Source organism: Hypomesus nipponensis, chromosome 2 (genome assembly GCF_054491055.1).
Source record: "Hypomesus nipponensis isolate SF chromosome 2, ASM5449105v1, whole genome shotgun sequence".
Lineage (NCBI taxonomy): Eukaryota > Metazoa > Chordata > Actinopteri > Osmeriformes > Osmeridae > Hypomesus > Hypomesus nipponensis.
Window position 1 is genome coordinate 18002924 of NC_140362.1, and position 17269 is coordinate 18020192.

A 17269-nucleotide genomic window follows, 5' to 3' on the forward strand; every position below is an offset into this window, starting at 1 on the left:
TGAATGACATTAGTCATTTATGACCCAGATATTACTCTATGGCCTACCAATATTTTTTAATGTTTACTTTTATTACAGATGCTGGAAGACTTTAAAAATTGTCTGCTGTTAACTGAAGAAGACTGTATCGGGTTTAATTGAAGTCAGCAAACTGTAGTATTGTTTTATATTGTGAAAATGTAATTAAGAGTTAAATTGTTAGTGATTGTCTTAATGAACAATTTACATTGTGCCAAGGGATGGATAGTGCTAAAAACCTTAGAGCCAATCATACATAATTCATGACCATTCATGAGCATCAGGTCTGAATCTGAAGTTTTAAGATAAACCACATTTCACTTGTTTTTTTTTTACATGTCTTATGGATACTTTTAATAATTAAAACGTTTTGCTACTTTACCTGACTTGATGACAAAACTGCCTTATAAGTTTCATTTAGCAACATTCCCTTCATGTACCTTTCATAATAATATATATCAATTAGCCAAAATATTAAAAATAAAGCTACATTTCTAACTGAGTTAATGCTGTTCTTCGGAATTGTTAGTGTCAAAGTTTTGAAAGGCTTTTGGTTTGGAATCTATCACACAGTTCAACATATTCAACAGAGTTGTTCTGTTTTTCAAAATCCTTTCATAGGCCTCTGATAGGCCTCTGCAATATCACAAATCCTCAGGGGGCAATGCATTCTTTTGAAGTTACTGATCCATGGACTGGCTCATTCAGATACAGAATAAAGTTGTGTTTTTTAATTTTATTTGAACCGTAATTTAAAAACGTTATAACTTTACAATAATTTCATAAAACCTTATCGCAGAGTTAAGATTATTGGTTGTCTTTTGCATCTTGAGTTATTTAACTCTTATATCTGATAAAAAATCTGTAACTTAGAAATGTGTTAATTATTATAAGTTATATTTACCTTTTTTACTTTTACCTGTTACTACCATTTTTAATGTATTCCAATATCTGAATATACAGCTGTCATAAAAGGAAAAAAAGCCTTTGCTCAAATCATATCAATGAAGCTTTTGTTTGTATGGAAATCAGTTTTCTTAAAGTCCAAGACACCACAAGAAAATGGTAATGAATTGTATTCAGCAACAGTGAAACTGGATGCCAGAATGCTCAGTCTTCATAATGATGTATACTTCCTTGATGTCCTTAAGACTCTGTAGAATATGCGAATGTGTTTGAAATAGAGCCCAATCAGTGTGTTAGCAGTCTTTCTGGAAGACAAAGAAAGGTGGGACTAACGGGGGGGTTGGCAGAGAACTAAGAACTATTACGCTCATTTGAACCATTTGAGGTAATTGATGAAAATGCTTTGATTTATTTCTCTGAATGAAGGACTGTTTTTTTCTAGAGACCCATAATTGACCATGCCAGAGGACCCTGGTCACTTAGTGTAGCCACTAATGACATAATTTGTGGAGTTGTGTTGTATTTCTTTGCACGTTGGGGGAAAGGAGAAGCATGCAACTCAAGCACAATTGGACCAATGAACCATATCACACGTATTCAGTTTCCATTTGCCATTTCCTTCAAGACTTTTCTCTTTCGCTTTTCTTTGAGTCACCGCAGTGCTCCCCAGATGCTAATAATAGACTTGTCCATCAACTGTACCCACCCTTGGAGTTAATTGGCTCTACGCAAAGGAAGCCGCTCTGTTCGACATTGCTTAGAAGTTGGGCCTTCATTAGATCACTGGATACTGACCATCCCCACACGCCTCTGATCTATACACACAATTGCCCTATGCAAGCCTTGTGCACGCACACACACACACACACACCCCACCTGCTCTCAAGACACACCCCTGCGGTGTGGAACCTCCCCTCGCTCCTGTGGCGTCTCCTCAGAATGTCTTGAGAAGCCTGACCTGATTCCTTTCACACCCAGGCCTTATCAGTGCTGAGATCTGGCTTGAGGGTCAAACCGCCAGTATGCAGTTTGCATGGAGCTGGTATCACCATGTCATATTCCAATCCTACCTTTAAATTTTCACAAGGAAGAATACAGAACAGACCGTATTTCAGGGGCAACACCATCCCATCACTAATACCCCCTCTGTGTGCTACTGCTTCTTTGTGCCTGATTCCTGGCATCTGATGTCCATCGAAAGGACAATATGCATGATAGGCATGGAAAATAGAGAGGGCCTCTAAGAGGCTTTTGTGTGCGTGCGCAAGTGCGTAAGGATGTGTGTATGTGCATGTTATTGTAATGTATAGGTACGGATGTATCTATGTGTTTGTGTGTCCATCTGCGGTTTCCCCCTTTTTCCTCTTCTGTATACAGAAGATTTATGTGTGTGTGTGTGTGTGTGTGCGTGGTCCTCTTGTGTGACTGGATAAATGTGTCTTTTTCGGGTGTGTGTGTGTACCGAAAAACAAATGCCTGCTTTGCCCCCATCGCCCTGGCACCTCTCCCATGCCCCTGCCCCGGCTTCCTGCCTCTAATGGCCGTCTCTGTGTGCCATCTCGGGAAGCCTGACATCCCCTCCAGAGGCAAAGGGCCCGGCGTTAATGGAACCCATTGAGGGGCAAAGAAAGACTCCTTTGTGGCGCTGGGGGCAAGAGTGGGCACCCGTTTGCTCACACACAGTTTCCCTCCTCACACGCAGGGCCGGGCCCTTTAGAACTAGATGCCAGAAGCGGAGATCGAAAGACAGTGGCAGCAAAATGCCCCTGCCAGGGAAATGGCAGAGAGGGATGGTGAGAATGAGAGCTGGAGCGAGGGAAAGGGAGGGAAATAACACATTTGAATAGTAGGGGAAATGGCAAAAAGAAAATGGAAATGGGGATTACAGTGGAGGAAAGGAGGTGAGATGGAAAGACTGAGGAAAAAAAGGAGACATTGTCAGATTGAAACGGAAAGATCCAACGAGTCAAAACTGATGACAATGAAAAAGGACAGGAGGATAGAATGGTGTACCGCAGACAAACACAATGTAACTTAACAGATAGGCAGAACAAACGAGAGTGCCAAGAGAAAGTAATGAAAACTATCGCCCTCTCCAAAACACATCATTTAAGTTGGGTGGCCCTTGGGGAGAAAGGTCCAGGACAGTGGAGGTCTCCCCTCCAGTGTACAGCCTGTCACCCACTTACTGGCCAGTCCTCCAGTGATTTATAACACCTGAATTGTTGTGATTTAAAAGTGGTATGAATAGAGGAGGACAGCGACTTAGAATAGTCTCTGTGCTACAGTTAGTCAGACAGATGTGACCAGCCTGGCATGAACATCTGTTTTCAAAGTAACGGTTTTCGCTGTCATGGGAACATATAGGCAACATTTAAGCAAGGCGGTGGTTATGTAATTCATCAATGTACAGGGTGGAGATTGTTTCATGGTGTTGTTTACAGTCAACGGATTTTGGTGAGCTCTTTGTGCTCTCTAAGATAGCTGGAAACGAAAAACAAAATTGACACATTGAATGACTGGCAATTGTACTGACTGAAAATATAGTAAAAAACTCAATGAAACGAATGCAAGTCTTTAATTTAATTGTATATTGCTATATTAATTACAGTACAATTACACTACCAACATTGGTGATAGATATTCAAGATGGGTACAGATTCTAACCTCGTTTGACTCAATAATGCCACCTAGTGGTTGCGTGTTGGGTAAACACGGTGCTGTGTTCTGCCTGCAGAGATGCTTGAACACAGCACCATCCATGCATTGTTCTATCACTAATTCATTCTCACAGCGCCTGCTGCTAATTTCCAACTCCTGGCAGCCTGCCATGGTCGGAAGTCGCACTGCGCATGTTGTATCCTTGCGCCATGGTGGGAGAGCAGAGAGAAAGTAGAGCCATATTTTTCCCAGTATGTCATCTGTTTAATACGCCTGGTTCGTTTTCACACTACTGTGTTCTAATTAATATGCAGTGGTCCTGGCCCCGCCTCCTTCTGCTTCCCCCTAAGACAAAAGAGTATTGTGTTGGCACCTCCTGTTTTAATTATGCTCAAAAATGAGAGAGGGAGAGAGAGAGAGAAAGAGAATGTGTGGCAGTGTGTGTGGCTGTGTGTGTTCCAACGCCATTCGCAAATAAATGAGAGATGGCCATGTGCGAGTGGTGGCGTAGAGGTGTGGGTTATCCCTGCATCTGAACATATACACCTATGTAGGTGGATTTTAGAAACGATGGGAAAAGATGATTAGCTATCTGTGTATGTACGGTGTTAGTGTGTTGGTGTGGTTTTTTGGTCTCTATTCCAGGGGTTGGACAACAAGAATTGTTGTGTTGCTGGTGAGGAGGGAGCAGCTGCTGTCCTTCTGCATGAAAAAAAGTGTTGTTGCTTGTTGCCTTCATGCAAATTGGCACTCGATAAAGGTTTTGGGAGTCACAAAGAGTGTTTGTGATCGGAGCACCAAGGAGAATGGGAGAGGTTGGGAGGGGTTATGGGGAAAAGACATTAACAAAATTCCCATCGGGGGAACATGGTGCCATTGCGCTGCATTCAAGCCTTTTTCAGCTTTTTTTTCTCACACACATTTTATCCCCCTCTTCCTCAAACCCATGACCCGGTTATTAATTTGGTTGAGATTAGTCCCTCGTTAATTAAGGCATGCCTCCCCATCTTTCCTCTCGTTCCCCCTCGTTTTCTTCTCTCGATTGTATCAGCTTCTGGGTCTTTCTCCTTCTTTGATCCTTTTTATTTTTTCTGCGGATGAGGATGAGGTAATGGGGTCTATGAAACAGGCAAAAGGGATCATCATCTTCTGGTTTCTCCCCCAGGATATTTTGCTAAAAGATTAGGAATGCTTGAATATGAGTGTACTAATGGAATGATTTGCAATTTACTTATCCTGTCTACCCCACATAACACTGTGTGGAGGGCACTCCATCTTAGAACAGTGGTAAATTCTAAACATCATGTCTCCACATGATTCCACACCAATAGTGCTTTCACATAATGAATTATGCACACCTTATAAATCATTTGTATTTTACAAAATACAGGACAAACGTACTCCTCCAATTTGTGTGCTATTGTTCTACATACTATATTTTTGAATCACATTCTTTAGAGCTACATAGATTCTCTATTGCAATTCACAACCCTCAAATGTGACTGAATAATTATCATACATGATACACAAAGTGGGATACAGGAAATATTAGATGTACTACTGAATCAACAGAAGTGTTCAATTTCCTGCTATCACACTTGAGAAGTTCCTAAAATATATAGGCTCTCACCTAACATTTTCAACAAGCACAAACTCTGTTTCATGTTTTGCATCGGACATTTGTAGACTTTGCATGATCACAAGCTTTCTTACAACATCAAAAACAACACAGAATGTGTCCGTGTGTGTGGGTGTGTGCATATCTGCATGTATGTCTCGATGAAAATATTCCTTGCTGTGTGTGTGGGAAGCAAACGTAGCTGGACAAGGCCGACTTGACAGAGTGGACGCTCCTAACGTGACTTTCTAATCACTTGGCCTACGACAGCAGGACCTCCCCTCCCCTGACAGGGCCCTGCTGAGCCTTATACTTTCTGAATGGTGCCTCTCAATTAACAGGCCACGAAGCCCCAACCTCTCTTGACCTCCGATGACACCCAGGGTCACACACCTCCACAATGCAGCCAGCTCCACGGCGTGCACAAGTATACGGCAAAGGAGGGGAAGGGGGTGGTCAGCGCTTTTGTTCCTGTCGTGTCCAGCTCACTCCCCGCCCTTTCACAAGCGGAGTGTAATAAATGGCTTTGTTGGTTTTTCCACTTGTGATGGTAGCAGTGGGAGGTCTTGTTAGTGCATGGGGTGCTAAGCCAAAAGACCTCTTAGGACGTTTTGGATTGGGAAGCTATTTCTGCTAAACGTGATCCCCTTGGTGAATATGGGCTGCTGCCTGAATGTGTTTTGTCTTCAGATTCTCTTATTTTGAAAGACTTCTCTTTCTTTCATCTATATCAAAGATGACTTGGTAGTTCTAGAAATCAGCATTACCATGCCACCTAAACTTACACATCCAGAGTAAAATGTTGAATGACTACTCATTTGGGATAGACTACTCATGCAATATAATTTGAATTTATAAATGAGTTTATATATATATATATATATATATATATATATATATATATATATATATATATATATATATATATATATATATATATATGGGAGAGTAATGGAGAGCTGCACCAGATGTCTTGGCCTCCACAATCACCCAACCTCAACCCTATTGAGATTGATTGGGATGAGTTGAACCCCTGAGCGAAGAACAAGCAGCAAACAAGTGCTCGGTACATGTAGGATTTCCTTCAAGACTATTTCAAAATAAATCGAGGTAATTACCACATACAACTGATTGAAGAGAATGCCAATAGCCTGCAAAGCTGTGATCAAAGCAAAGGGTGGTTAAGAATCTTGGTCGACCAATCGATAGATAGATGGCACGGTGCACCCTCTCATCCTCTCCATACATACTAAAATACTATAGGTTCCAGGAAGCAGGTGTTTCAGAGCACTTGATTTGAACACATTCACACAGACCCTCCGGCGACAGGCAGCAGATTACTGGGGCCGACTTGTAGGACAGAAAAGAAAACTGCTGCTCCTTTTGTTGTTTCCTTATCCACACTCCTATAGGCTTTTTCCAGGAGGAAATTCAAGTGAAACACTCAAAGTCCTTGTGGAGCACCAAGGCAATTTCCCTCCCAGTCAAGTGGCCATTCCTCTCTATCTTAACAACTTCCTGCGTTTAGCAAACCCCCACCATCATTAACAGCAGCAGCACCAATACCACCACCACCAAAACCATCAGCTCCAACCATGTGTCTCTTTATATGTTACACTTATGTCAGAACCTGTGGGTTATGAAAGTATTGCGATGGTTTAAAACATGATTATCAAGCTATGTTCATATCAAAAATGTGCTTCTGAGGAGTCCTTGCATTTGAAATTGTAACAAACCGATGGATGTACTGCATGTCCATCACAAATTTCCTACTTCATAATAATAATAATAATAATATGTACACAAAGCCTCACTCTCAGAACTAAAGTAAGACCTACTTCAGGTTAACGTGTAGCCTGGGTCCCACAGGGAAAGGGTGTCCTTTGGGAACCCATTAACCCATTATGTTCAGCTCAAGAGTAGTTATCAGACATGAGTAGAGGGACAACCATGGGAGGCCACAGCTGGTTAGGACTCCAAACCCTGAAATGGTTCAAGACTCTTAACATTTTTCCCATGTCAACCTGTGTCCCGTTTATAAGCCAGTATACCCTCACACGCTAATATAATCTAACCTATCCATTTTAATAATAACATAACTTGTTCATATTTAGCATGAAAAATTGGGTTGCAGTCAATAGAATTTACTGGGCTACCAGTACATTTTTTACGTTTAGTTTTATCCTGACCTAAACAATTTGACAGATCAGGTTTGCTCACATTTTATTTAACACCTTAAACCATTTTAATTATCGTAATCACTTGAAAATATTTTGTGTTTTTAAAATTGGTCGTTTAAAGCTCAATTAAGTTCTTCAGAGTGAGCGTCTATTCAGCACACTACTGTACACCTGTTTCTCGTTCCTGGGAACGTACCATGGCGCCTGTTCACTTTGAGGTATCGTCGCATCACTTGGAAGACACTAATAGAATTAAGGCACCCCACAGACACACACAAGAGATGGCTCAAGCGCATGTAAAGTCTAATATCTAACGAGGACACGCTCCTTAAGCTGAACGATACCATAAAGTGAAACTGTGTCAGGAGGAATAATCTACTTTTGACTTCAAAAGTGATTGCAATGCTTTACACTGTTCAATAAACGAAGACGTTGTCAAGAGTAGCCTGTAGGCCCAACAGCCTTTCATTAATCAGTGTCTTGTGAAGAAGGACACTGACTTGAATCGTAAACGTAGGCGTGATATTCATCAAGTCAACGGAGACACTCCCTCTTCAAATAGGCTACAGCCCATAAGCTATTCTATTGGCTCACACATATTCAAATAGGCTACATACTTTAATTCTGCCCAAAATGAGCATTGGAGATATATGCACCACTAAGTAAACCAATATGAATATGCATGCCGTTTTCAAGCGTGACTTTTATTATTTAAAGTAATAAATGACGTGTTTTTTTATTTCTCTGTGGAATCCCATGTCATGCCTAAGCATTTCTGTACAATTCACATAACTGTACATAAGTGAGGTACATCAAAATAGGTAGCCTATACTCTACAGAAATACAAAGACCTACAAGGAAAAAACTTTTGAATCCCATTCCCAAACCCAGCATGAAGAGGTAATACTCAAACATCAAAAGTATATGTCTCATGGTTCACTTAATCATAAAATAGTATACCTTTACGTCATAAAATGTCAACTATTATTGGAAGTTTTATTTATGTTTACTTATCACAAAGGCCTACAAGTTGATGGCTACTAAGGACAATTCTTTGGTTATAAAGTAAAATGGCCCAAAGGCAATTTGGGGAAAGGGATAGGAATAAGAAACAATTTTCCACACTCGATTCCCAAAAGCCACAGCATAGCATTATAGCTTCCCAGCATCATGGCAACTTAGAAGATGTTGCAAGGAACCCTCAGTAGCAAGAAAGAGCATTCTAGAGCAGTCTAGATGAGTATTAAACATGCTGGTTGACAGAAACTGTGAAAATCATAGTCTGGTTACTTTTACTTACAAATAAACTCTACAAGCTTCAGTGACTCAAAACAAGCCGACTCAAGAGTATTGTTGACATCAATAGGAAAAACATGGCAGGCATCCTGTGTTTCCCATTTCCCTGATTGTATCATGTATAGCGTTATGAGTTCAAGTGACGGAATATTGACACTGAGGTTTTGTATGTGTGTATTTAATTGTTGAGTTTGTGCGTTTCTGGATCCGCTGTTTCCGTCCGCACGTCGGTCATCTCCTCGTGAGCACCTTCCTCTCCAGGAAGCTAAGACGAAAAAAACAGAAAAAAACAGTAAACTTACTTTACAAGAATGAGCGTCTAATTTTCAAGAAATGCCTCGCTATTTCAAAATCATTACGAGTGTGGAACGTGCTCCACCTGTTGGTGTACCGTGACTGCCCTGACTGATGAATACACCGTCAGAAGGGTTTAGTTACCTATGCAAGTGTGCCACCTTGTGGTCACAATATGGTATGCCACACAGTAGACTGTTGAAGCCAGGCATATCACTTGTCACAACTTGCCAAAGCTAGCTACAGGTAACTCTTAAGGGAAACGAATCCAGACATAAGAAAGTTGAAATAGTTATCTTTAATCTCACCTCCCAGTAGATGCCATCCTCAAAGCATATAGTGTCTGGAGGAGCTCCGTAGATGGGGAGTTTCAGAATAAAACCTTGATAGCAGAGAGAGGAAAGTGTCAAAGTTTAGTTTAAAAGTATACCTGCTACAGCAAAACTATCACATCATTTAAAGGATATCAGAAATAACAAGAAGTCCTATTACTCTACTTACCGACAACAAGTCCACCAATGAGGGCCATTCCCAGTGTGACGGCCAGAGAGATGGCCTGCTTTATGCCCTGGAATGAGGACGTCACTTCACCAGAGTGGATGTCGGGGAACACGTCCTCCATACTGCAACATAGTGAAGGAAAGGTGGTCAGCCAAATGTGTATGTTGGGTTGGCGAAACTGTAGGGATTAAGCACTGAAACCATGTTTGTATGGTGGACTAATGCTCTAATGCTGCAATCCTAGGGTCTGACTTCCTCAACTTCCTGTTGCAGTGCCTAGCTCAGCAGAAATGCGTTTGTATGTATGTCATGTATCCAACCACAGCAGGTGTGAAGCTTTCAAAACCCACAGTATAAAAAAGGGTGTGTGCCAGCACAAATACAGCGAGTCTAATCACATTTTCCTAGTATACTGCTCATTTCATTTCCGGGTAAATAGAAAAGAGTTGCACGACCAGGTTTTCAAAGCCGCGTGGAACGATTCAGCCACATAAGAGTAGCTTCCTCCATCAACAAGAATCACTCACCCGTCTCCGTAGACGTCCTTGGTGGCGGCAGCGGCAGTGATGGCTCCAACGATGGCCCCCAGGACACCGGGCATCCCATGCAGGTTGTGGACGCCACAAGTGTCCTGAATCTTCAGCTTCGACTCCAGGAGGGGCTGAACGGGAGAGGAATGGCGAGAGGATGTTCACATCTTGGCAGACACTGACAGCACTGTTTCTGGGGTGTACCTGTGCGTGTTTGTGTTTACCCCCTCAAGCAGGCCTCTGACCTAGTGCACACTCCACCAAGTGTCAAATAAGTACTTGTTGGCACCATTCAGACACACTTGTTATGATTACCCTACACAACCCCATATAAACAATGGCAGTTTGCCCTTACCGAGAGGTACTTGAAACCTAGGACAGAGATGGTTCCTGCCAGGAAGCCGACGATCATGGAGCCGAATGGAGTGAGCATCATCTCACCGGCCGTTCCCACAGCAACTCCTCCAGCCAGAGCAGCATTCTGGATGTGCACCTAAAGCGGCAGAAGCAGCATTAACTAACTAAATGGCCAACTGTCAGTTTAGACACATATGGATCTGTAATGTATTTGGAATCAAGGCTTCTTATAATGTGCATACAGTCACTGGGCAGCTATTTGGAAAAATGTGAGAACATCTAAACTGTCATTCTGTCAAAACATTCATGTACGCGTTTGTAAAACAATGGTCTCTTCTTTCGTGTATGAACAGAGCATGATGACTAAGTGAGCCTGTATCAGATTCACAGATACTGTGACACAGTGACATGCTGCCATTGGATAGCATCAGATAGCCAATGGTGGTTAGAAACTGCTGACAGGTCATGCGACTATTTTCCTCTGCTTCATTCAATGAAAATGTCAACTTCAACTCGATTCCCTTCACAACTGGAATGCATCTCTTTGATTTTATCACAGACTCTGAGATCCCCATGTGATAAAGCAACTGGCAAGTCCACCAAAACGACAAGCACTTTATCTGGAAACAGATACTGTAGAAGAGGGTGTGGCTTCAAGAGACATGCGTTCACATGTTCAGAAAGATTTCCAATTAATTATTTTTACTGTAACAATATCTTTTTCAGGTTGAAAACAATGCCGAACATGCAAGTATAAGCATGAAAGTTGTAGTAATAGTTAGGCTATAAATATTGAATGTCTATATTTTAATCAATTCATTTAATTAAATACCCTTTAGTGTCATCATATGGATCCTACATTTTCCCATTTTATCCCCTATTCAAATCCTTCCAGAGTCCTAGTGAAGCTTTCCTATTGCCTCACCATGTCGAGTTTGCCCTCGTGGTTGACCAGTGCAGAGAAGCCATAGGTAGCCAGGGTGCAGGAAGCCAGGGAGTAATAGGTGTTCATGGCTGTGCGGTGCTGGTCATCACCATGGGCTGTGACGGCAGAATTGAAACTGGGCCAGAACATCCACAGATAGATGGTGCCTGGGTAGGAATACAGGGTAAAGCATTGGCAAGGTCAACTAAGCCAGAGGAAAAAGCTCTACCATTTCAAGGTACCATCAAGTTGATACTATGAGAAATGTTAACCTGATTCAATGAATGGGCATTACCAGGCTTCCACTGAGCTGGATAACAACCCATTCATTTGAATCAGGTGTGCTGGAGCAGGGCAACATCTAAAACATGCAGGACAGTGGCCCTCGAGGACCAGGATTGGAGAACCTTGCTTTACAGTAAGGTTGCATTAATTAGCATGTAACTACATAGCAATAGTAAAACATTTTAGTTGTGTGGAAACTACTATGTAGTCATTCTTCATTATGGCTTAGCAGTACAAGTTATTAAACAAGTGAAACCTGTTATGGGGAAGGGTAGGTTTTCCAGGAATAAATTAATGTTAACAGATTTGTTTTGGGGACACCCATTCCCTATAATGTCCCTTATTTTTTTTACTTGAAACTGACTTGAAAAAAAAGTGGAGAAATGAAGTGGAGAAAAGTGCAATGAGAGAAAGGTATCACAGTGTTACGCATGACAACTGAAATGGTATCGGGCAACACATATTCCCCTTGATGATGTATGTAAAGTCTAAACAAAGGTGGGGCTTTAGCTTGTAATTCAAGGTCAAACACGAGTCAATGGTTTCCCGGGTTAAAAAAAGTAGCAGATTCCCAGGTCAAGAGCTCGCAAACTGATTTCCAGGTACTGTTTGTTGTTTGCAGTATTAAGGGCTATAGAGGTTCCCACCGATCATGGCAAAGAGGTCAGAGTGGTAGACAGAGCCGTTCTTGTGTTGGCTCTTTGACAGGTTGGGGCGGTAGAGGACACGAGCTACCACCAGGCCGAAGTACGCTCCAAAAGTATGGATGGTCATTGAGCCACCGGCATCCTTGGCCTATGACGGAAACAAACAGGAACACTACTACTTATAGGGTCTGTACTGGGGGTGCTACCTAAATACATTGTTTTACAAAATCAGCATATTCAGAACATACGGAATGTCAATTAGGGTGAATATCAAGTAGTCAAGAAAGTTTGGTTGCATTATCCCATGTTACGTGGTTCCAGACACACACACACACATACACATAGTATAAAACACACACTTACTCCCAGGACAGAGAGCAGGATGAACTCATTCACAGAAAACAGGGTGACTTCAAACATAGCCATGACCAGCAGCTGGACTGGGCTGGTCTTGCCCAGCACCGCCCCGAACGAGATGAGGACCGATCCGGTACAGAAGTCAGCATTGATCATACTGGAGAGAGGAGAGGTTACAGGCAACAACTGTCAGGATTTCAACCACTGACAAAGACGAATCCGCCATATAACGGCATGTGTGGAGTGGTGCGGTGAACACATAGGTTTATGACTGCCTGCAATCTGATGAATCCATTCCTCTGTTTGCGTGGTAGACTTGTTTCAGTGGAGGGAGGGCTGGCAGTGAGTGCGTGTGAGGGTGTGCACTGAAGTACCCACCTCTCTACTCCAATGTGGATCTTGCTCCCGTGCATGCCATGGAAGAAGCCCTGCATGAGAGTGGCCCACTGCAGGGCGAAGGCCGCGATGAGGAAGTTGAAGCCCACACTGCTGAAGCCATAACGCTGCAGGAAGGTCATGAGAAAACCGAAGCCAATGAAGATCATCACATGCACATCCTGGAAACCTGGGCACAGACAGAGACCACGAAATCATTTTATTTTTGGTTTAAAAAAAAACGAAAACAAAAAATAACAAGAGAGTCCAGACGTGATTTCAAACCAAGAATCTGTTGCAATAAAGACAAACCTCCCTCCCCTATCCACCAATTGCCAGAAAGCAGTGCCTGAGTATTTTGTCATTCAAATGACTTGATGCGCTCCCAAGTATAAACAAACACAGTTCTGTCCATGAGAGGGCACTCAGGGGTCCTCAATGAGCTTCAATGGGACTAGATACAGTTGGACGACCTGTGGCTCCTCTCAGCCTTCCGTTGGCCCTCGCTAATTCAGCCCTCCTACGCCCAAATACTTCCCCTTTGCCAAGCATTCATCCTCTCCCCTGCCCTGACCGAACCACAGACAATATTGTTCTGTGCAGTCACCATGGCGACAGGTCATTGGCATGGAACGCCGTTGCAAGACAGAGGTCCCGGTGGGCGCTGTGGCCCAGATAGCCCTGTGCCATCCCCTGCAGTTGTAGACTCACTGAACAGGCTGTGAAACGACTCAAGAGTACCGCTTGCTTTCTATATCAGTCTACAATCACGCAACCCCCTATCCCCTCCACCCCCGTCCGACAAACACCTGAGTGGCACTTGGAATGCATGCAAGGTGTTGAACATACACTCATGAATTGCTGACATAATATTTTCTTATCTCATGACAATGTCTAAAAACTCGAAAGGTTTTTCTGTATCCTAGCATTTTAACATTTTGTTGCCCAAGTTGAAAGCGTCACAGGTGCGCATGCACACTAGGTGAAATCCTTGCACCTACACCTGGTGTGCATGCACGCAATCAATGTTCTTATGTATGATTTTGTTTGCAGGTGGAGTCATGAACATGTGTCACAAAAAAATGGTTGCGAGAGCGTTAGGTTAAAGATTGTTCAAAGCCATTAACTTTAATTGAACTTTACTCCGGACCTGAACCGTAAAAGGGTCCCTTCCTTTATTACCCTGAATAAGTGGGAATGACATACAACAAGCTAATGAAGGTCGTAGTGCAACTGCATGTAAGTACTGCAGATAGTTAGCTGTGTTTTTTTTTTTACAGTAATGTAAGTTGTCATATAGCCAAGTCTCTAATCAAACAAAATGATCGAATGGCTTTGCAGGCTATGATTCATAACACATAAATTAGGTTGACACTGTTCCCTTCTTTCAGCAACCGTTCTATCTATTCCAAAATTCATTCCACTTCTCATGCTCTCCCTTATCAGACAATGATTGATTGAATGTGAAAACTGAGTGTTCCTTAACCAAATTCCCATATCTGTTCTGCCTGAGGCTGCAACAGCCACCTGCATAGCCGCGCAGAGACACGGTTATGCAGCAGCTCTGAGTTAGCGTAGTGAGAGGTGCAGGGCCCTTTGCCACACCTTTCCCAGCCCCACCCTCCCCACCACATACACAGGTTCTACAGTGCTGTGTATCAGGACACACTCCGCTACCATCATCCCCATCTCCATTTTTAGAGAGAATGATTGATCTCTTAAGCTGGACAAAGTGTTTTGGTGAATAACATTCATACAGTCAAAATGTTTTGGCTGTCAACTACACAACCACAATTTTGTATAGGCAGTTTTGGATACCTTAAAGTGTTCAAGTTTAGAGATTATTTTTAAATAGCTCTTATTATCTATATTTAAAAATAGTATAACTATCCTTTTATTGACCAACCTGTATTAGTTTATAAGACAGCATTACAGACCCTTTCTGTAATTACATATCTGAAGTATGCAAATAGAATTTAGCAAGGAGCAAAAGCATAATTGTGAATATCTTAATAGATTTGATTACTGAAGACTGATACTGTGCGTAAAGCCTGAAATGAGAAAATACAATTATATCCCCAGACAGTACAATCTTCCAATAAAACAGGATAATACGTTTTTTGTGAACACATGTCAACTAAAATAATAACCCAAAACAATTTTCTGCACCATCAATCCCCTTGAAGTAATTAAACCAATCATGAGGAGGATGTTTTGGTAACTATTTGGAGCATCAGTGGAGTAGAAAATGATCAGCCTGAAAGCAGCCTTTGTCAATAAAACACTTTTCCCATTAGAAAATCTATTTAACTGTTTAATACCCTGTTACTTTTACCCTGTAACTTGACACATGCTTCTCAGGACATGAGCAGATGGACCAAAATTCATCATTCGGTGAGCAGCCACACCTTGCTGTGCGCGCCTTGCACTTCACAAAAAGGAACTGTGTGATCACCTGTCGATTAAAACAACAGGCTGATCATCACTGATCCATGAGAACGTATTTTTGTGAAAGGGCAAATATGTAATAATTCAACCCCTATGCAACCCTGAAAAAAAAAACAAGAATGCAATACTCCACAAAGAGTCTCTAATACAGGGTTAGGGTTATACTTAACTTCACAATCATCCCATTTTCAATTTTGGCAGAAGAAAATCAGAGTTTTTAGACCCATCATTTACCTGCATGTCTGCATGCATAGTCTCTACTCTCCATCTATTTCCATCAACCTTCTACTCCAAAAAAAGTCACTTACTAGGGTAGCGAAAGTAGAAGTCGTTGTCATAGTTGCTGGAGCCATTGTTGAGTTTGTCATGCCAGTGCTTCGCATCCGTGTCAACGTTGTACTCCACCAGGACGCCAAAGAGGATGATGAGGATGATCTCAAGGATGATGCACACCAGTGGTAGCTTCAGCCGCAAGTTGGTCGCTGCGTCTGCCATAGTTGAGGCTTGTCCTGGACCTGCTCTCTGGCCTTGGAGGATAGATTAAAGGGTTAAAAGGACAACTAGACTCCAAAGAGAGTGAAACACACATACACACACACCCACTCGCACAGGACACACAGGAGTTGCTTCACTGCACGGGCAGAAAACTGTGCGAGGAGGCATGTGGATGCACCAGTCTTGTTTTTTTCCATGTGTTGGTTTTGCAGGTACACGCCCACTACTTTGCACCTTGTCACCAATGAGGTTGCAGGGTGAACTTTGTCTCCTCCCCTTTGTTAAGGTGGTGTGGGTTTTCTGGGACACCTTAAACTGATTAACCTTTAGTAGAGATCCCCGCAAAGAAATGTATAATTTGTATTTAAAGATGTTTTACATGTATTATACATTTCATCTGCAATTGCAGTTTGGACAGTTTGAAACCATAACCCTCCACCGAAGGGGGAGAAGAGCAGGAGAACGGGATCCTGCGTGGCTATGTCGTTTATGCTTGTTTACTGATCACTGGGACAAGATACACTTTTCAAACTCACCAAATGTGTATCTACACAAGCAGTTTGCTATTTAAAACTTTGAGTTAGCTTATCCTAACTCCAAAACGACAAAAGATCCAGACCAACACATTTCCCCAAACTGAAGAAGAAGTGTTGTGTGCTCACTGCTCAGGGAGAGATACGGTAGAGCAAAGCCCCATATCCTACATCAGTGATTGCCTTGTCTACCTCACAGGAATGCTATTATGATTTAAAGAATCTGAACTATTGTCACTTCTGACCACAGGCGTCAAACCCTGTCTTTGAGTTTGAGGCATCGCCATCTTATCAACTTCCTGTATGTTTGGTGTCTTTGAAGGTGCGCATGGTTCAACTGTGGGGGATGGCGAAATGTCTAATAAATTGTATTTTTGACCACAGAAAAAAGAACCTCTAATTATGAAAAATGGCATGATTTGTTCAGCTTCCATGTGAGAAGAAGTGTCTACTAAATTCATAAAACGTTAAAAGATGAATGTACAACAACACAGAGTAATTTGTTCTTCCAACTGCCAATTCTAACGGAAGTAGTAAATAAGGATAAGGGGAGAGTGAGCCCTTCTGTCTCCATGCAATGTGTTTGAAGAGCATTGCCCTGTCATAGTTACATTATCATTACTGCAAAGTTGAAGTCAACTATCAACTTAGGAAGGGAAAACCCAAACTCTGTGTCCAGGTATTCTCCCGCTCACCTTCAGGAACATGTTGAATCCTGTTTAACTTACATCCCACCCCACCACACGCCAGAAAGGTGAGCTGCAGGGCTAAAAAAAGTCATGCTTTAACAGTTGCATTTCACTTAACGTTCACCGCAATATTTTCGTAAATCACTTCCCGGTC

At 42.2% G+C, this 17269-nt stretch overlaps 1 protein-coding gene across 1 annotated transcript; it reads right to left on the reverse strand.

Annotated features, from left to right (window-relative positions):
• Positions 1–8073: 8073 nt before the first annotated feature.
• Positions 8074–16042, reverse strand: rhbg (Rh family B glycoprotein). The gene is made up of 10 exons (XM_084709245.1): positions 15707–16042; positions 12954–13140; positions 12582–12732; positions 12219–12366; positions 11287–11453; positions 10360–10497; positions 10002–10135; positions 9475–9596; positions 9282–9355; positions 8074–8944 (listed from the first exon to the last, which is right to left on the reverse strand). Exons 1-10 carry the CDS (start codon positions 15891–15893, stop codon positions 8858–8860), a joined length of 1395 nt encoding a protein of 464 aa, XP_084565371.1. The 5' UTR covers positions 15894–16042; the 3' UTR covers positions 8074–8857.
• Positions 16043–17269: the final 1227 nt, after the last annotated feature.

Coding starts and splice junctions, on each gene's coding strand:
- rhbg (XM_084709245.1), bottom strand. CDS start 15,893: ATGGCAGACGCAGCGACCAACTTGCGGCTGAAGCTACCACTGGTGTGC. Junction 11,454..12,218: donor TGACCTCTTTGCCATGATCG/GTGGGAACCTCT, acceptor ATTCCTACCCAG/GCACCATCTATCTGTGGATG. Junction 10,136..10,359: donor TAGGTTTCAAGTACCTCTCG/GTAAGGGCAAAC, acceptor TCTCCCGTTCAG/CCCCTCCTGGAGTCGAAGCT.